The 21,019-nt window shown below is 37.9% G+C and overlaps 1 protein-coding gene across 1 annotated transcript in view; it reads left to right on the top strand.

The window, feature by feature from the left end:
- Nucleotides 1-21,019, top strand: part of LOC122815018 (kinesin-like protein KIF21A) — a 1,294,913-nt gene that overhangs the window by 1,011,774 nt on the left and 262,120 nt on the right. The window contains exon 30 of the mRNA XM_044087270.1: nt 15,538-15,702. Within this exon, the coding sequence (XP_043943205.1) occupies nt 15,538-15,702 (165 nt within the window). The remainder of the gene's footprint in view (nt 1-15,537; nt 15,703-21,019) is intronic.

The raw sequence follows: 21,019 nt of genomic DNA, 5'->3' as shown, positions 1-21,019 counted from the left end.
TGCATTTAACTGTATACATAAAAATGGCATCTCTGACCTTTATTTTAATAATTCCAAAACTATTCTTATCCCCAAGTCAAATCTGGACCTCAAAAATCCCTTGTAGGCCATGTTGCTTATAAATATGGATATCACAATTTTTGCTCTAACTCTAGCAAATAGGTTAAAAACTATTTTAACACAAATAATCTCTACTTTTCAGTCTGGCTTCATGCAATCCAGGAAAACTTATGACCATGCAGTAATGTTATCCACTCTAATTGTACTTTCTAAACATTACAATTTATCTATGTTTTCACTTGCATTGAATACCTCAAAAACATTTGATAGATTGAACTTGGGTTTTATATTTGCAGTTTTGCCACATTTTGGATTCCCACTTTCTTATTATTAATCTAATAAAAACTCTTTATTTGAATGCCTACTCATCTCTTTTCATTAATAACATTTCTTCCTCTCCAATTAAGGTAATCAGTGGCACAAGACAAGGTTGCCCCCTTTTACCTTGTTTATTCAGTCTTTATATGGAACCACTGTTTTTGATAACATAAAAAACTTACCATTTAATCCCAGAAATTTGTAAGATTACAATATCATTATCTGCCTTTGCTGATGATCTAAATCTCTATTTTTCTTTGTATGGATTTTCCAAAGATGTGACATAATGTTAGTCTTAATTATAACATGCTTGATCTTATTCTCGAGTCATTAAGATTAATACTACACCAAAGTACATGGTTATAACTTTCTATCACAACCCTACCTCTCTCTTTAAAAATAAATTGACAAAAATGTGGACAGGTATTGAAAATGCTATTATAAATTGGAATAAATTCAATCTTTATTTGCTTTCTAAAGTGGCTGTCATCAAAATGAATGTACTACTCAAGTTATTATTTCAGTTTAATTCAGTCTAACTAAGTAATCATTTTTTTATAATATCCGTACTAAACTTTCTAAATTGATATGGCCCTCAGAATTGATAAGGAGTGGATACAAAAGGCTAATTTATCCTAAAAGCCTTGGTGGATTGAGTCCTCCTGATTTTATATTGTATTATGATGTATTAAATTGTAGTAAGCTAATTCAAATATCAGAGTATAACCCCAAATCAACTTTGAGCCCTACTTGGGTTAAAATCTGGTACAACTTTGTATGCAAGTCTGATTGTATTCCAAAAGCTTTACCTTTTATTAAAAAAGATAATTTCAAAAATCTTAAACTGCATGATTTCTTAACACATAGAATAAAGACTCTTCAAAGTCTAATAGATTCAATTGATTAAAAAAACTCATTTATGTCATTACAACCACTTCACTTAAATCCTAACGTAAAACTCAGTAATAGAAACCTACATCTTTCTAATTATCCTCATCTCAAGGATAAGTTGATCATGGACTTTTACATAAGTTTAAATCTTTCAGAAAGCAACTTAAATATTCTGAAAAGCTATATGGTTATACTGAGACAAATAAGAGAATTTCAGTATTTCTAAATGAGTCTAATTGCACTCAATTATGGAAATCCTTTACCTCAAAGAAAATTTTATCAAATACATATAGAGGATTAAAATATGAAAAATTCATTATCTTTTCCAATTACTGGACAAGGTTAAATGCAGCAATCACACATAATCAAGAAATTCAATCTGTTAACCTAACTTCTAAATTTTTACCTGTGAAACAACTCTGCACAGCTATTGATCATTAATGAATATCTAACCCTAGTCATTCTTAATAAAGTTTACCCCAGTTTGTCATCAGCAGCAGAGTGGCACAATGAAACCATGCTGGACCCATAACCATAACTTGTTCCTTTTGTAAATCCCAAAGAGCTAATTTATTTCACATATTATGGAGTTGTAAACCTTCATATAAATTATAGTGCTCCCTAAAAGTTAAACTAGAAAAAATGGGTTATGAGAAATCTACACTATGTTAGGAATTTGCAATATTGCATATTCCTCTGAATGGATTAACACAAAAATGCATTCATACAGTGCAATGAAAAAGTATTTGCCCCCTTCCTGATTTCTTATTTTTTGCATGTTTGTCTCACTTAAATGTTTGAGATCATCAAACAAATGTAAATATTGGACAAAGATAACCCAAGTAAACACAAAATGCAGTTTTTAAGTGATGATTTTATTTAAGGAAAAAAACTATCCACACCTACATGGCCCTATGTGAAAAAATAATTGTCCCTAAACCTAATAACTGGTTGTGCCACCCTTAGCAGCAACAACTGCAATCAAGCATTTGCGATAACTGGCAATGAGTCATTCACATCACTGTTGAGGAATTTTGGCCCACTCTTCTTTGCAGAATTGTTTTAATTCAGCCATATTGGAGGGTTTCCGAGCATGAACCACCTTCTTATAAGGTCATGCCACAGCATTTCAATTGGAATCAAGTCCGGACTTTGACTAGGCCATTCCAAAACCTTCATTTTGTTTTTTTAAGCCATTCAGAGGTGGACTTGCTGGCGTGTTTTGGATCATTGTCCTGTTGCAGAACCCAAGTGCGCTTCAGCTTGAGGTCACGAACTGATGACTGGACATTCTCCTTCAGGATTTTTTGGTAGAGAGCAGAATTTATGGTTCCATCAATTACAGCAAGTTGTCCAGGTCCAGAAGCAGCAAACAGCCCCATACCATCACAGTACCAGCACCATATTTGACTGTTGGCATGATGTTCTTTTTGTGAAATGCTGTGTTACTTTTACGCCAGATGTAACGAGACGCACACCTCCCAAAAAGTTAAAATTTTGTTTCGTCAGTCCACAGAATATTTCCCCAAAATTCTTTGGGATCATCATGATGTTTTTTTGGCAAAAGTGAGACGAGCTTTTATGTTCTTTTTGGTCAGCAGTGGTTTTCGCCTTGGAACTCTGCCATGCATGCCATTTTTGCCCAGTCTCTTTCTTATGGTTGAGCTGAGTCATGAACATTGACCTTAACTGAGGCAAGTGAGGCCTGCAGTTCTTTAGATGTTCTGGGTTCTTTTGTGACCTCCTGGATGAGTCGTCATTGCGCTCTTGGGGTAATTTTTGTAGGCCGGCCACTCCTGGGAAGGTTCATCACTGTTCCGTGTTTTCTCCATTTGTGGATAATGGCTCACACCATGGTTCGCTCGAGTCCCAAAGCTTTAGAAATGGCTTTGTAACATTTTCTAGACTAATAGATGTCAGTTACTTTGTTTCTCATCTGTTCCAGAATTTCTTTAAATCGTGGCATGCTGTCTTCCTTTTTTGGGATCTTTTGGCCTACTTCACTTTGTCTGACAAGTTCTGTATGATCTCTTGATTCAGTAGGTCTGGCAGTGATCAGGCCTGGGTGTGGCTAGTGAAATTTAACTCGGCTTTCCCAAAAATGTGATTAACCACAGTTACTTCATGATTTAGCAATGGGGGCAATTACTTTTTCACATAGGGCCATGTAAGTTTGGATAGTTTTTTTCTCAATAAATAAAATCATCACGTAAAAACTGCGTTTTGTGTTTACTTGGGTTATCTTTGTCTAATAATTACATTTGTTTGATGATCTGAAACATTTAAGTGTGACAAAAATGCAAAAAAAAAGATATTAGGAAGGGGGCAAATACTTTTTCATTGCACTGTATGTTGTCCACACTGTTTTTCACTGATTAAACTATTCATTACCCATAGTTGGCTTGATGGATCCAAAATTACATGGGATGATTTTAAATAAACTGCTATCAAGTACATTTTGACCCATACATTAGTTATAACCAATCCATCTAAAATTTCCTGTTGTGACAATTACTGGAATAAATTGTTTGTATTCTCATAATAAAAATTACTAACAGAAATTCCTAGAATTTAATTATTCAATGCATCAACACTTCTACTAATATTACAAAGTTATAATTAATTGTTTTTTCATATTTCTTACCTTTGAATATATTTATCTACTTTCTCATAAAATGAACATTCCTTTCTAGAGTTTTTCATTCTTTTCTTTTCTTAAATATGACTTAATCTCATCTCTTTTAGGCTTCTGGCATTTTATTGTATATATTGTAGATGTACTGTTTTGTGTATATAGTTTATATTGTTTTGTAATATGTTATTGCCTCTACTTTACACTGTATTCGTATTTGTGCAGTTGGACAATCTCTTTTAGGCAATTATCTGTGTTATGGTTGTTAAAAATTTGGTAATTACAAAATAAAGATTGTTGGATGAAAAAAGTAAAACAAATGATGAGTTAACATAATGTGCAGTTCCCAGGCCATTCACATTGCCAGACAGAGAAAGAGACTGAAAAGCACCTATCAGTACAGAAGGTAAAGCAGTTATTTTTTTTTGTGTCTATTAGTCCTAGCACAGAAGAGACTAGAGTGATCCAGATGCCCCAAATGAGAGATAGAGAGATACAAATGTTGCAAAGATGGGATCACCAGTCCTAATATTAGAAAAGTGCATTCTTAAATGGATGAAGCCGATAATCCCTTCTTGATGACATAGCACATGAATCTCATTCAGGTGCTCATAACTAAAGCCTTTCTGTCACCAGAAAGACAAAATTAAGTTCTGTACAGATGCCATGCTTTAGGTTTTGATATACAACCTTGCTTTGCTTAACAATACCTTGGATTATCCTGACTGAAGATGGTTAGCAAGATACAGAAAAAAAAGTTTTTCAAAAGAGGAAGATTGTCTTGGTAGAAGCAACAGAGGCCATGGGTATGTAAGTTGTTGAAATATTCATATGAGTTGGTGATTAGTAGTACTAAAGGAGCTAATTAATGTCAAACCTTGTCACCAGCGACTATGTTCATGTGTCCTTCGAAGTTAAAGCGTTATTCTTCTACACCATTGAGTCATCCCTGCATATGGGTATTACCCAGTGGCGGCTGGTGACTTCAAATTAAAGGGGGGCTGCAGGAGACAGCTGAGTGGGTGGGGCCAATGGGAAGGGGTGTGGCCAACAAGAAAGGGGTGGGGCTATGCTCAAAACCACAACAACTGGAACTTTAATTAAATACGCTGCCCTGGGTGCCAAACCATCATTACGAGAGTTCAATCAAGACAAAATGAAGTGTAGAAGAAAAAAATATTTCAGTGCATTGGCTACATGACAACTTACTTAATATCTAGATGGAAACACAAAGGTTGTGAGGCATGAAAAAATAAATTGCTTTTCAAATACATTACTGGAATGCCAGTCAAAATCAAGTATAAAATAAAACAAGCAGCACTCAACTCAAACCAGTTCTCCTTGCACTGCAGTTCTAATTATAATTTATATTCAGCTTTATAAAATTACCAAGTAACATGCTGAAAGTAGCAATCTCTGTGATAACCCCACTTATAAAAATGCTTCTTATCCAAAAAAGACCTGCTGCCTGACAACAACTATATACTTGTTTCATAGGGAACACATGATCAAAGTAAAAAATGAACAGCAAACAAGCTCAAGATAAATTGCTTAAAGGATTACTGCACAAGTTATGGACCACACATGATAGATTGGCATTCTGTTTAGTTTATGGGTAAAGCCTGCAAAGATAACTGCATATCTCCAACAAATGTAACGAGCTTCTGAAAATACTGTAATCCTGTCCTCTATTTCAAATACTGTCATATGCATTTCAATACCTAAGGCTTATACGTTATCTAGTTATGTAAATATTCTCTGCATGGCAACAATGAAAAGGCTTTCAGTGTTGGTAATTCTTTAACAGTATGCTTATTAAAGCTTACTTACATCTTACAATCTCCGACAAGCTTACCTGATGGTCAATAAAGCATTGCTACTTTAATACAGAGCAACAGGGCACTGCAACAGCATGCATTTTCTGAATAATAAGAAGCATAAATCAACAGTATAAAAATATGACAGAAAACCAGAACATTCTGCAAAATCAAGGACAGATGAAAAGCCACGGTTGTACTTGTGGTCTACATTGGATGGGGGAATACTCTGCAAACTTACACTGCATAACTGCTCCTTGCCTTGCTTGGACACATCCAGAGCCACTACAATGGGGAGTGGGGTGCAAAAAGTAGGTCACAGTTTGAAATGTCTCTGGCTGACGGTGATGGCTCTGACACTCATACCTCTCAACCTCAGAGCAAGAAATCTGGACAAAGCCATACATAGAAGTGGGACACAGGCCCAAAAATAAAGACAATGTTAAAATATTGCTCTTATAAACTTAGAAAGATAATAGAATAGTAGTAGGTCTTGCATTAGTATGCATTTTTGAAGGTATGAAATCTGAAACTGAAATGTCTGCCATTATTTTCTAACTTCAGTCTTTAATGATTTGCTACTAATTTTCCAGAAAACCACAATTTTATGAAAAACAGACCTAAAATGTTATGCAAAAATATAAAATTGCCACACAATACAGCTGGGAACCTGTCAAAGAAGGGACACTTTTTTAAAATTAGTACTGTTAACTTGAGCAGCTGACAAAATAAGATAATCTACATGCATTTCTGAAATAAAAGTAATCTATAACTCTGATCATTACAGTTATTTATAATTGTAAACCCTCCACGTTTTCTTTCAAAATTGTTATTTTGCTGAGGGATTATTATGGGGAGAGCAACATTTTGAGCCAAAATTGGGGACAGTTGAGAGGTTTGGCTATTCCTAATTCTATAAAGCGGTTTATTTGCACGTACCTCTCAACCTCTTAATGCAGGAAATCTGGACAAGGCCAACTATATTGGGGGAACATGCAAACAGTACTAAAAATTGCTTTTGTATAAACTTAAGACAGTTGATAGAATAACAGGTCTTGCTTTAGCATGCATTTTTCTGAAGGTCATGACGTCTGAAACTCAATGTCTGTCATTATTTAGTGACTTCATTACTAAATGATTTGGCAGAAAACCACAAATTTTATGAGGAACAAACCAAAAACAAGAAGCAAAAATCTATTCATTCTGCAAAATTCTGGACAGTTGAGAGGTATAGTTCAGCCAGGGCTGTTTGAGTTTGCTGCCCTCTCCCCCTCACAAAATCATGGTCGAATGGAGCGTTCCCCCCTGCAACCATTCCAATGTCCCATTCCTTGGTTATTTCACCCCATTTGCCATAAACACTGTAATGTGCATACTGCTGTACGTCTTCGATGATATGGATTTCATTTGAAAGTTTTATTTTATATTTTACAGCATAAACCCTAGTAGATATCAGCTAAACAAAGCAATGCAGTCTCACAATGAAAATAGACTTAGCATTAAAACTTCTCTTCCCTTGAAACCCACATTCAAAGAAAATACATTTTGCCAGTGGCAGATGAAGATTAATTTTGGGCTGTTTTCAAATCATAGGCCCCTTGAACACGAAACATACACATGCTCTTTGATACACCTTCCTGACTGTATTAAATTATATTCCTTGTACAATACAGTGCAGTTGGAGGGCATTTTAAATGTATTGTTTTGAACATTTTTCCAGTAAACAATGAAACAAAATGCATGCACCAATAATGACAAAACTGCCCAATTCAGAACATTTCCATCATAAAAGTCTACTCAAACTTCAACAGTCCACCAGTATCAGTAAATATGCACAATCTCTGAAGAAGTAAAAGTCATCTAAATAATTCCACATTAAAGAAATCTGTTAACTAATGAAGAGGTTACTGCTAGCAAACAACTTTGTCATTGTTTCATCTACAAATAAAGTGCCTGCTGCCTTTGAGGAATAAATTGCCTATGTTGCATTAAAAAAATTAAAATGCTAGTAATATTACAATAGGAAATGGATGGCAAACTGATAACAGGTTCATAGTTACTAGGTATCTTCGCCAAAGAGAACTGTAGCATCCATCCCTTTTACAACAGAGTACAGTATCAGCAATGGATCTAACTACTGTGGGAGTAGAACCCACAGCCTTCTGCATCAGAAGCAAGTATATTACCTGCTGTGCTATTTACAATGAAAGCAGCCTTGGCATAAAAAGCACTAAGCTTTTGTTCCCCTGCAGCTCTCAGCTCCTTGTAAAATCTACTCGACACTCAGCTGTATCTCTGAACTTTGCAGCACAAGAAATCTGGACAAAGCCAAAATGTATTGGGGGTGGGGGGGGGGGGACAAAAGCCCAAAAACCAGGGACACATTTTAAACATTGCTTGTATAATGTTGGAAAGTTGCTAGAATAAAATGCTGTGTTATCACCACACATTTCACTGCCAAGTATTGAACCCAGGTCCCTGTGCAAAACAGCCAAAACAACATACCACTATGCCAAATCATCACTTTTGATAAAAGAACGGAAGACTGAAACGCAAATGGCTACCATTTAGTGAATTCAGTTCTCACCATAGCTGTCAACATCTTTGCACATAACACCTGAACAAAACCAATAATGGGGGAATACAGCCTCCAAACATATTCATTGAGTTCAGTTATCACCATAGCTCTCAACCTTGGCAAAAAAATCCTGGACGAAGCCAATAATGGGGGAATACAGTCCAAAAAATAGGAGAAAATATCCACTGAGGACACCAGAGCAAACCCATGGAGGGCATGCAGACTCCACACAGAAGGCACCCCAGCCAAGAATCAAACTAGACAACCCATAGCTGTCAGGCAACACTGCTACCACTGCACCACTGCCTGGTTTAAGTAACAAAAGTACAGAAACCACAGATTTTATGAGGAACAGAACAGATATGAGGCAAAAATCTGCAAGTGTTTTAGAAATGGTGGTGGTTAGGGAATTCAGGCTCTTGTCACTTAGGCCCAAGGTACAGCGTTCAAGCCTTATTGTATATCAACCACCTGGGGCATTTTACACACACATGTTTCCTGACTGCTGTGTTAGGCAGACCAGCACATATGTGTTTTTATTTTTATATGTTGTATGGTGGGAGATATTTTTTTATTTTTATATGTTCCACGGTGGGGGACCCATTTTACAGGTGGGAGGGCTGCAGTCCCGCAGTCCTATAGCACGAGCCGCCCCTGGTATTACCTAACAAATTGGTGGACTAGTATAATTTATATTAATGAGCATTTTCTGAAGGAAAATGTACAGTAGAGAGTTTAATGATTGTAATCCTCACTGTCCTGTTATGTCATAGTATCCAAAATGTTAATAGAGACTCCCTTAAAACCGAAGGTACTTAAAGCTATTACATAACATAACATGGCCTTTTTTGTAGTACTGCATTAGGAAGAGAGTATGTACAATGAAAATAATGAGGAATAATTGGATGCTCCCTTTAAAATAGATGTAATGAAAGTATTTGACCTCCTTAGTAGTGACTGAATAGTTAGTGATTTATGGTGGCCTGGGTAGAGGTACTAGACTACTAAAGAAATGTAGCAAATGAGAAGGAGAGGGCACCAAGAAATAACAGTGCAGCAATTTGTTTGAAATATTTCATGGCTGGATGGGCTTATACCTTACCTACAGCTACAGAGATCAATGCTTTTCTCATTGTTAATGGATTATTTGGGCTTATAGTGAGCATTCATGAGATCTCTTTTATGCCGTAAGTGCAGTGAATTTGTTAGCATACCTGAAATTGAATATTACACTCAGTTGATTGAATGCCTACTGGTATCCCAGATTTATTATTTTATCTATTTATTTTATTTACATTTGTTTACCAGGAAAGTCCGACTGGGCCAAAAGCCCATTTTCATAGGAGGCCCAGGGAGAAAAGCTCCACAGAAATATAAGCAATGTACAATAATTAGATAGTACAATAGTATACATACAGTAAGATGCAGAATACATATCTTCTAGTTAGTCTATACAAAGTAGTATTCAGTACAGTTTTCTAGTAGATGCATTTCAGTGAAGAACACTGTGAGAAAAAATAGTAGTGTGTACATATTAAATAATAGTTACGACCAAATGAGATTTCCTTTATATATATGTATTTTAGTAGTAGTAAACACTGAGAAGAGGGACAGAATGAGGTAAGGAGTGGACAGTGTGTTGAGGGAGTTATAGATATCTTGTCTGTCAGGTTTAGCCCAGGAACAATGCCAGTTCTTGGATAGATGTTCATATAGTAGTTGTTCAAAACTGATAGATTCAGGTGTGTTTTGGAGGGTGTGGGGTAAAGAATTCCATAATTTGGCTATTTGATTTGAGAATAGGACTTTACCGTGAGTGTTGTTAGCTTTGTTTACTGTGAGAATGTTTCTGTCTGCAGATCTTAGACTTTGTGGGCATGAGTAGGGAACAACAAGTCCCTTGAGGGATGGGCAGCTGTCAGGATGGAAGATGATATTGTGTGTGAATTTAAATTGGCAGAGACAAATAAGGTTAGGTAGCTCGAGCCAATTTAATTTAGGTAAAGCAATACAGTGGTGGGTTTGATGGGGAAGGTTGGCTGCAAAATGGGCTATTTTGTTGTAGCAAGTTTCCAATTTTGTTATGTCTGGTTTTTTTTAAGTTGGTAAAAAGGGGGGAAGCATATAGTAGCATAGAGAGGAGGAAGGTTCTGGATATGGCTAGTCTGGTATTGTCAGTGAGAAATGGCTTGCTTCTGTACAGTGAGCTAAGTTTGATATGAACTTTCTTAATTGTGGTGGCTCTGTGGCTGAGTTTGTTGTCAGTTGTCACTCCAAGGAGTTTTGCATGCTCACTTGGTTGGATGACTATGGTGTTTGTTGAGAGACTGGTGAAAGGAGGGGTGGTCGGTGATTTTTTCCTACTGGCAAATAGCATTAACTGTGTCTTTCTGGGGTTGAGGATTAGTTACGATTTACTTAGATATGTTTCTATATCATTAAAAGCTTGTTGGGCTACTATTTCGAGGGCTGGTAAGGTATCTGCTGAGCAGATTAAAGTTGAATCATCCGCATACTGAACTACTTTAGCATGTGTTGTGGATGAGGCTAGATCATTAGAGAAGATGGTAAAAAGAAAGGGTCCTAGTATGGACCCCTGGGGTACTCCAACCGAGACAGGCAGAAGTGGTGAGCATTCATATTTCCGTCGTACTGCTTGTTGTCAGTCAGAAAGATAGCTTAGGAACCAGGAGAGGGAAGTCTTTGATAGGTTTAGTGAGGCAAGAGTACTAAGGAGTTTCTGATGGGAGACTGTGTCGAACACTTTTGACCTGTCTAAGAAGATTGATGCTACTTGCTGGTTTTAATTTTTCAGTTGGTTGATGGTGTTAGAGAAATTAATTAGGGCTGTGGTGGTGCTGTGTTTTGGTCCGAAACCATGTTGGGAGGGAGAGATAGGGTTGTGAGATAACCAGTATTGTTATTGTGTGGGGATACATTTTTCCAGGGGGAAAGGATGGCTATGGGTCTCTAATTGTTTAATTCTGTTGATGTTCCTCCTTTATGTATAGAGATGATATAGGAAATTTTCCATAATTTTGGGACATATTGTTCTGCTATAGAACTATTTACCAGAATGGAGATAGGCAGAGCTATGGCATGAGCTGACAGTTTGAGATACTCCTTGGGGAGTTGGTCAACTGCTAAGGAAGAAGGTTTCAGTTTTTTCATCATTGTTCTTATGGTGTTAGTTGGGACAGGTTTGAGGTTAGAAAAGTTGTTAGTGTCCACATTAGGTGGAAGTGAAAGGGGGTGGAATTGTTCCCTGTAACTAAGGAGAGGATGGTGTGTAGAAAAAGTGGCTGTTGATGTGTGAAGCAATACTCACACTTTGGTTATTGTTGTTGGTTCTGTGGTTGTAGCTTTACCTGGGTGGAGGAGTGAGTTAATTGCTTGCCAGAATGTTCTGTGATTGTTTTCATATTCGTTTTGCATATTTGTATAATATGTTTTTTTTTTGTCTAGTTTGAGTTTTTTTTTTTGTTTGATTGCAGAGCTGCTGGTATTCTATCAGTTTTATTTTCTTTTTGTTTTTTGGTATTGATACCAGGTTTTGTCCTTTATTTTTTGAAGTTTAATGGTTTCTTTTGATATCCAGGGCAATCTCTTATTTTTAACACGACATGTCCGAGTTGATGCTAAGCTATTTAGAATAGCTACAAATGTGTCATTGAAGTATGTTACAGCCCGGTCAAGTTGGAGATGATGGAGTGTTGTTCTGTTGCGTTTATTGAGCATGTCTGTGAATGCTTCTTTGGAGAAAATTTTGGTATTTCAGACGACTTTGTAAACTTTGGTTCTGAGTGAGTTGAGCTTATGACAGATTAAGTAGGTAGGTCTATGGTCACTTAAATTATTTGGAAGGCATCTGGAGAGAGAGTTGTGGGTGGTACTGTTGATAAGTGACCAGTCTAAAATAAATTCCCTTTGCTATGTTTATCTATTTGAGTGGGAAACTGGATTGTTTGGGTGAAACTGTGTAGATTTAAGAAAGTAGAGGGATTATCACCAGTGCAAGTGTTCCAGTCTAAGTTGAAGTTGCCTGTAATAATGGTTTCATGGGTGTAGGTTGAGGCTGTCCAGGATATGAGTTCCTCAGTGGCAGTGGAAGTGTTATTGGGAGGTATGTAAGTGGCTATTATGGTAATATTTTCTTTGGGTTGATTCTGTGCCATGTTACTAGAACTTCAAAGTTGTTATCATAAGGGTATTTGATGGGTAGGTAGTCTATGCTTAGGTTATCTTTGTAGAAGATTGTAACCCCGCCACCCTTCTTCCTGATCCTGGCTAACGTGTACACTATAACCTTCTGGGAGTATGTCTGGGTCTCTTATATGGAGTTTTAGCCAAGTTTCTGTTGCTATAAGAATGTCTTGTGATTATTTTGCAATGATTGAATGAAAGTCTGTGATCTTGTTAGCTAGGCTTCTAAGGTTCATGTTAAGAATGAGAAGGTCTGTAGTTTTAATGTGCAGAAGAGGTGGAATGGTAGCCATGCTGGTACGTTGTGCAGTATGTGACCTGGGACTAGGGTGTATATGGAGAATCTGTGATAATGCACATGCATGTTTGTGTGACAGTTTGGAGAGTATGTGAAGGTGTTTACTGAAGTGGTTAGTGGTATTACTAACAGCTACATGTCTGAAGTGGAAGCATGCAGTAGGTGTCTGATTTGTAGAGTTTGGAGGAGATGGCAAGGTAAGATGGGACAGTATTAGTATAATGTAGTGTGGGGCTATGGACATGTATCTGTAGGTGACTCTAGGATGTTAGATAGTATGCAGGTAGCAGTAGGGGTAGACTGTGTTGGGAGGAGAAAAAGCATGGTGTGTATTCTTTTTAAAATGTAGGTTACCTGAATGGTGTGATGAAGATTAAGGGAAAGAGGGATATTGGTGTAGTGTGGCAGAAGTAGCGTGGTTAAGGACTGTTGCAATTAAATTGTGTGAGGAGAGGGAGGAGTGTTACAAATAGTGTGATTGGTTAACTGAGATGCAACTGGTGGATGGAGGATGATTCTTGATTGGGGGAAGTTAGAGGAGTGGTTAGAGTTTGTATAAGTGTAGGTGATGCAAGGGTGGGTGAGAATGGGGGTGTAGGGTAGAGGAGTGGATTGAGTCCAAGTGTAGCGGGCTGCCCCCCCATGGGAATTGAGGGTAGGGGAGTGGAGTGAGCTCGAGCATAGCGGGATGGCCCCTTCCTCACAGAAGAGTGCAAAGAAAAACCATCAGTTTAAGAAGTAGAAGTCTTAGAGCTATAAGGTAAGTGAAACCAAGGAAGAGGTAGAGACAAAAAGGTAGGATTGTAAGCAGATAGTTGGAGACACACTACTTTTATGGCCTTGGTGTGTAAGTAAAACAAAGGAAGGCAAATATACCTGGGGACAAAATACACAGAGTAAATGGTACTAGCCTTACTTTACAGGAATTCTAATGGGGAGGCAGATTTAGTTGAGACAAGATACAGCAAATATGTTGTTAGCTGTGCCACTTAGTGGCAAGAGACGAAGCTATAGTTGACTGGGGTGGGATTGGGGAGCCCTTGCCGGTGTGAATGCTGGCCAAAGCAGTGTTTAGAAATAACTAGTAAAAGTAACAAATATGCTATAAAAAGAAATGTAAACCACCAGTCATAATGTTTAAAATATAACTGTTAAGGACCAAATCTGCTAATACCAAGAAACTGTAACATCCAGTCACCTATGCAGACTTGTCTGGTGGGTATCCTTATTAAAAGATGTTACTCTTGGCTTGCAATAACTGTAGTGTAGCAGTGGTTCTATTTGCCAATGTTGCAGTTGCTGGGGGAGGAACCTGAGCTGTGCTGGTACAGGCAGACCAAGTGTGCTATGCAGACTTGTTTGGTGGGTATCCTTATTAAAACATGTTACTCTTTTGCTTGCAATAACTGTAGTGTAGTAGTGGTTCTGTTTGCCAATGTTGCAGTTGCTGGGGGGGGGCTGAGCTGTCCTGATACAGGTAGACCACATATGTTGCAGGCGTGCACACTGAAAAGGAGCTGGAGTTAGCCAATATTCTTTAATAGGTGGTGGTCTGCTTATATGTCTAGATGTGTGGTGCTTTCTGTTTTGTAGTGTATATTTAGGGTCTCTGTAATTAAAATATAAAGGCAATTTATTATGGTTCTGCACTGTTTTAAATATGGCATCATTTTGCCTGGAACACTTATAGTTAGTAGGACAATCTTTTTGTAGTATACATCCTGTTAACTCTTGAGTGTGGAGCACGTAGTTAAATTAAAAATGGTTTCATTGAAGAGACCTCTGATTCTCAGCTGCACCCAACTGCATTGCCTTTTTTGTTTTCTAAATGGACATTTCATCATTTTAAAGATGTATACAGCTGCTTACATACCCAAGATCTTTGCGCAACACTAACTCTGAATTAGACTGTGTGTGATGTGTTAGCTAATGATGGCATCATGCTCTATATCATACAATGTCATCCTTTATTAATTGCTTTGATAACCTATATTATTCTGCAGTTTTAATACAGACATCCCTTTTTCAGTAGTAAATTTTCTAGAGGCAATGCGCACTATTTGCAGGATTGGAAAAACAAAAAAGTAACTGGAACCACTAATGGGTAAAACAACAGTTTACATAGCAACGTAACTAAGTGCGCTGTGGATTTTAAACTTTTGGAATAAACATGTCATGTTTTACAAAAGCAACGTTTCAAGTAAGTTGCGGAGTTTATACTTTTTGAACAAACAACTGTTGTTTTATATCTGCTCATGGTCCAGTTACTTTTTTGTTTTGCCAGTTTTGCCTTATTAGTAACGGGCTTTTCACTGCACTGGTACTGTTGCTTTACTTTTGCTGTTTGCAGGATACGAGCATACCTATGACTCATTATATTGTTGGTCCTAATGTAACTATCATTTGAAACCATGTTAACAGTTTTCTATAACTTCCACACTGCACGGCTGTGTATGTGTATGTGCCATAGCACCGTTTTTATATGATTGCCTTCTTATCACTTTAGACGAGCTGCAATTGTATTATGCTAAAGGGTGGCACTATATGCCATTGTGTATAACTACATCTGTGTCTTATTTATAGCTTTCAGAGTTTGTTTAGTGAGAGAAATTGAATGACTGAAGTGATTACAGTCGATGCAAATTAGATCAAGTAAGGAATGCTAAAAAGCATGTAATTAACACACTTACCAATTCACCTCTTAGCTCTGCTATTTTTTGTTTCTCTCTCCAAAATGAAGGTCGTCTGGTCAAGCAGTAACAGGAGATGCTTGTGCAGCAACTGCTAACAGGACTGTAACAATTCCTCCTGGAGAAAACCAAATAAATCAAGTTGCACTGAACCCATCTGGCACTTTCCTTTATGCAGCTGCAGGAAATGCTGTACGGTTGTGGGATCTCAAAAGGTATGAATAATAATTAATGACTTTTGTTACAGACTTACTCCTAGCATTCAGTGTCAGTAAGGATTAAAGTGTAGTGAAATAACATAAGAATATGTGCTGGGATTCATAGAGATGCACAGCTCTTCTGTGCAAGTCTTGTTTAGCTAAGCAGCATTACTTGACAGCATGAGGAGGCACTGAATTTCCCGAGGAAATGGTGCAGTATTCATTGGCAACTAGCTGTGCTTTGGGATATATAAATGAGCTATGCAGCAAGTGTGCAATTGGACCCAGGCATGCAGTGAAACAGCAGGGAGACATAGCAGTACAGTAAAATATATTCTCAGCTGTGTAAGGCACAGTCCTTGGGCATTACATTGTTCAGTGTTGTAAAAGAACAGACTATTGTGTAGTGCCAAACATACTAAAACAGAACAACACAAAGTTAATGAAAATGCATTCAGCAGGATGGGGAAACATGGGATGGGCAGAGACATGTGGTGCAATGTGGATCATATGGAACAGGGTACAAGAGGAAGATGTCAGTATGGTTGGTGATATAATGGAGATGGTGTATCATCTTCCATCCAAACCCCAAGGGCATTATAGAGATCCATCCACATATGATGAATCTGGGTAGTCAGTGGTATGGACTGCACTCTGTCCTGGTAGAATGGTAGTAGGGGGCCTGATGGTCAGGTAAATCTGCAGTCCTTTCCAGGATGATCTCCATCCTGGCTATATATTCTCTTCACCATAGCTTCCACCATCTGCTTCAGCTGCAGCTTGACCGTATCAGACAATACAGGCAGGCTACTTACCAGTGAAGGGACAGAACCCCTCTCTGGTGAGGTGAAACTCAGCAGAGCACCTACAGAGAAAGTCTACCATCCAGATTTATGACGATGAGAGAAAATGTTGCTTAGCACACTGGACTGAATATATTTAACAGACATGTCAGTACAGGTGAAGCAAACTGCCAATGGGGAAACATTGTCTAGCAGTTGGCTTAGAGGATTAAGGAGCTGTTGGTGAACTGTTTCCTGTGGTCCAGTGGTGTAAATTTGATCCCCTCAGCCTCCATTGCCTAAATATTTGACTCTGAGCAAGTCAATTAACAAGACAGTAGTACTGGGCTGAGTCAGGAAAAGGTCCTTGGAGATCAGTGCTCTACCCTGGAAAACATACACAAATAAATAACTGGCTGGACACAAGCCGCTCCTGTGTTTTGTAGGTGACACAATTTACATCACTGCTTCACTCTCTGCTCTTGCTGAAAGAAAAAGGAAACAACAGAGAACCATGGTAGCTGAAATGCAATTCCAAATGTATTTCCCACTGGCTCTCTGACAGGTAGCAGGAAGTGTGTGTCCTATTCATGTACTTAAATGTAAGTAAACAGAATATGGCACATATATACATGTATACACACCAGATAGTCTGCAGGCACTGTACTGTGGTGCAGCATTACCCCACTCCAGAACAGGGCTGTGTAGAGCCCTACACAATATGTAGTAGGCAAATTACATGCCGTGCTAAGAGAAGTATCGGTTTGGCAGATAACTTGTCACTAGTAATGGCAGTCCTAAACCTAAACAGGATAAATGAGACTGCTCAGTGACATACTTAAGTTTTCCTCCCTCTTATTGGCCATGAATTTTTCTTTAAGAACTGCGGTTAATGAGGTGAAATGAAATCATAACTTAGTTCAGTCTCAGCACCTAGATTTTGTCTTTTAGGCACTTTTTTTTTTTTTTTTTAATATCTTTGACTATACATTAATACTCCCCTATGGAATGTCAAGCATCCAGAATTAATTTGTGATTTTGCAAGTCCATTATCTAATATAAAGTAGATAATTTCTCAACTCACTGAGCTTGCTTACAAGCATGTGGCCCATTGTGAGTGTGATGCCCCTGCACTGGCCCAGTAATCAAGGAGCCTCAATCCTCACCACTGGCAACAGTGAGGGACATACACAATGGGAGGGTGACAAGTACACACACAGTAAAGTACACTTTCCCTTAAGAGCACAAAGAGATCACAGTCAGTCTGGGGGCTGCTTTCTCCCTCTTTCTACTGATCCCCAATAAGACTTCTTACTGGCACAGCTACAGGGTTAAGATCTCAGCTGAGGGGTCAAGCCAAGACCTCCAGCACCCTCTCTGTCCAACCAATGCTTCTTGTTCCTGCCCAAGTAGCTGATGCACACACACTTTCGAGATTTGATTTGTATACAAACACACACTCTTGGGGAAGGCTGGCACAGATTTACTAGCTGTGCCCCCTTCTGCCCAGACTATAAGGTAGTTATCATTGCCACCAAACCCTCTTCATCATTCACTTAAGGCCCTTACAAAGGGTGACCAATCCTACTGTGTAATGTTACTATTATCCACATGGTAAGTGTGACCAAGACATGCAAGTCTGTTTAGGAGTTCCTTGTACAGTGTCACCAAATACATATGCAAGTACACTAAGAGCTTAAATATGTCTCACAAATATCAGCCACAAAGATAGGTTTAAATATATTTAATAATAAATAATAAAAGAACAAGACAATACTCAGTCAACATAGTAACTACAGAGTTCAGAATCACAAGAAATATTTAAAAACAACATTGCAGAACAGTCTGAAATAAATACAGAAAACATCTAAATTAATCATAAGTATATTCCTATCTATAGCTAAAAGATACTATGTCCTAAATAACTTATTTACAGAACAACAAGCAGGCAGAAGTGCTGATAGATGTTTCCAGTTCAAAGACAAAATACAAAATGCACAGTCTTTTTCTAAGAGAGTTCTTAAACCAGTATTAAATATTACTGCTGGGTCAGCCTGGATGACATCACTCTTCGTCACCTGCCTTCATTTCACAGGCTAACAGAAACTAACATCTCTGTGTTAAAAATACATATCTTTCTGATGTTTGCCCAGAACTGGAAGTGGTAAAACAATTAAACACTTTTACATTTTAAACCTAGTAATTACTTCTCTCCAGGGCAATAGAAAAAACTTATAGCTCTAGACATCCTGTCATAGCTCTAGACATCCTGTCTTCTTGCTGCATTGAAACAAACTTTTATAGCACATTGTAAAGCACTTAATTTCAGCTTGTTTTCTTGAAGGTTTGTAAGTTAATATTCTATGTTCCAGTAGGGTATGCTGTGGTTACATTCTTGAAGCTCAGTACATAAATTACAGTTCTGTATAAATCATATCAGTATTCACAAATGACATAGAATTATTTACAAAATTCCAGATAGTTGGGCTGGCAGTGTCACAGTAAGCACACACACACACATACATATATATATATATATATATATATATATATATATATATATATATTTTTTTTTTTTTTTTTGGCCATCTACCTTGTGAAAGTCATTATATGCTCCACTTATTAGTATACGAGCTTGAGAAACCTGTCAGAGTAGTGTATTTGCAATAACAGACCAGCTTTTTAGACATAATATACAGCATATGATGGTTCTAAAGGCAAATATTTTTTGTCACTTACAGAAATTGTTGCATGTTCATAGGTAAGTACTAGGCTATCTGCCCATGGGCATTTATAAGCCTAGCCACAGAGTGATGGCTTTCGCCTCCCCATTAGATTAGTAACCTGGGCCTCTGTCAACAGGGCTCTTGAAGTGATCCCAGGGTAGAACTTACAATTACCCATCCACTCATCAAGATTTCTCTTGAAGAGGGTCAGAGAGGAGCTCTGTCGAATATGGATTGGGATTCTATTCCAGAGTGAGGGGAGTTGCTGGGCCAGGAATCTTTCCCTTCAGCATGTCCTGTTTATTGTTGTACATAGGTTCAAGTCGCTATAACAAGTGGTTCCGAGGGATCTCGTTATTTTTGAGGTGAAGCATGTCCATTAGTTCAGGGTTTGACATGGCCCTATAGGTCAGGCATAGGTCACCTCTGAGCAGACGGTAAGCGACTGAGAGGATGTGTTGCTCTCCTTAACAAACATTAACAGATGAAATGTAATTCCTGACACACTGAACTTGAAAACAACTATATCTGCATGGCAGGGTTATTTGCTGTTATTACTGTGTACACAAAATGGTGATACGAAATCCCATCAGGTAGAAAAAAGCAGAGCTCCCAAGGCAAGTCAACATTACACACTTTAATGTTGGTGCTTTCATTCAAAATGATGCATGAACTTCATTAGACAGCCCCTTCCTGCTTCTAAAACACTGTCATCAATTGACCAAAATAGAAAATACATTTAAATTGTTAATAAATTATTCAGTAAAAGAAAAAAAAAACATTAAAAACACACATTAGCACTTTGGTACCGTTCCATTACAACTTGCTAGTTTTCAACAACAAACTAGAGATGAAAATGTGTTTTCTGCTTTTGTCCACTTGATGGCAGTGTTGCTATAAGTATTTAAGGTTTTAGAAGCCTGAAGGGGTTGTCTGATGAAATTCTGTATCATTTTGAATGAAAGCACTAACATTAAAGTGTGTCCTGTTGACTTGCTTTGAGAGCTTCGTTTTTTTTTCTTTTGGATTTATCTTATGGAGTATTGAAATTTGGTTCTGAAGTCCCATTAGGTACAACTGTTAGCAGTTAAAAAGCTACAACATGTTGCAGTCCAAATTACTTTTAGTTGATTTGAAACAGTTTTCGTCTCTTTAGTTGTTACCTGACCACTGATTATAACACAAATCCTACTAGTAGTTGACTTGTTGGATCTCTGTTTATTTATGACCATTGATTACCAGGAAAGTCTGATTGGGTAGGAGCCCATTTTCAGTAGAGGCCTGGGGAGAAAAGCTCGAAAGTATGACAATGTTCAATCTGTGTTGTCAGCCTTCATTTTTCATTACCCTGTGGGTCTCTTTTCCAACCCTCATAACCGACTGGCCACTCTCCGAGCTTGAGATTCCAGAGCTGAGCTCCTCCCTTCTACCCATAATGCCCCACTCCCCCACACTACCTCAGATCGAGTTTGCCCATAGCATTAAAAAATGTCCTATATGAAGACAGTCATCCAAGACTGTGAGAAGGGAAATCAGGAGCTCAACCCAAAGGAACAGGAGTTCCTTTGAAAGTTCCACTAGGTCTCCCAAAGACTGGAAGGGGGGAGGGATGGTTAATAAAAAATGAAGGTGGACAAACAGATGGTATGTTATGGTAAGAACATAACTTCTTTTTCTGATGTTGTCATCTTCGTTTTCATTAACCTGTGGGACAGAGTCCCTAGCTAACAAAAAACCTCAGGTGGCCCTCATGGAAGGGTATTCTGGAGTACTTTAGAGCCAAAGGCACTCCTGCTTCTCGATGTAATATCCAACTTATAATGT

Source organism: Protopterus annectens, chromosome 11.part0, assembly GCF_019279795.1.
Source record: "Protopterus annectens isolate FY-2018-M chromosome 11.part0, PAN1.0, whole genome shotgun sequence".
Taxonomy (NCBI): Eukaryota; Metazoa; Chordata; order Ceratodontiformes; family Protopteridae; genus Protopterus; species Protopterus annectens.
This window is presented reverse-complemented; position numbering and strand designations above follow the sequence as displayed.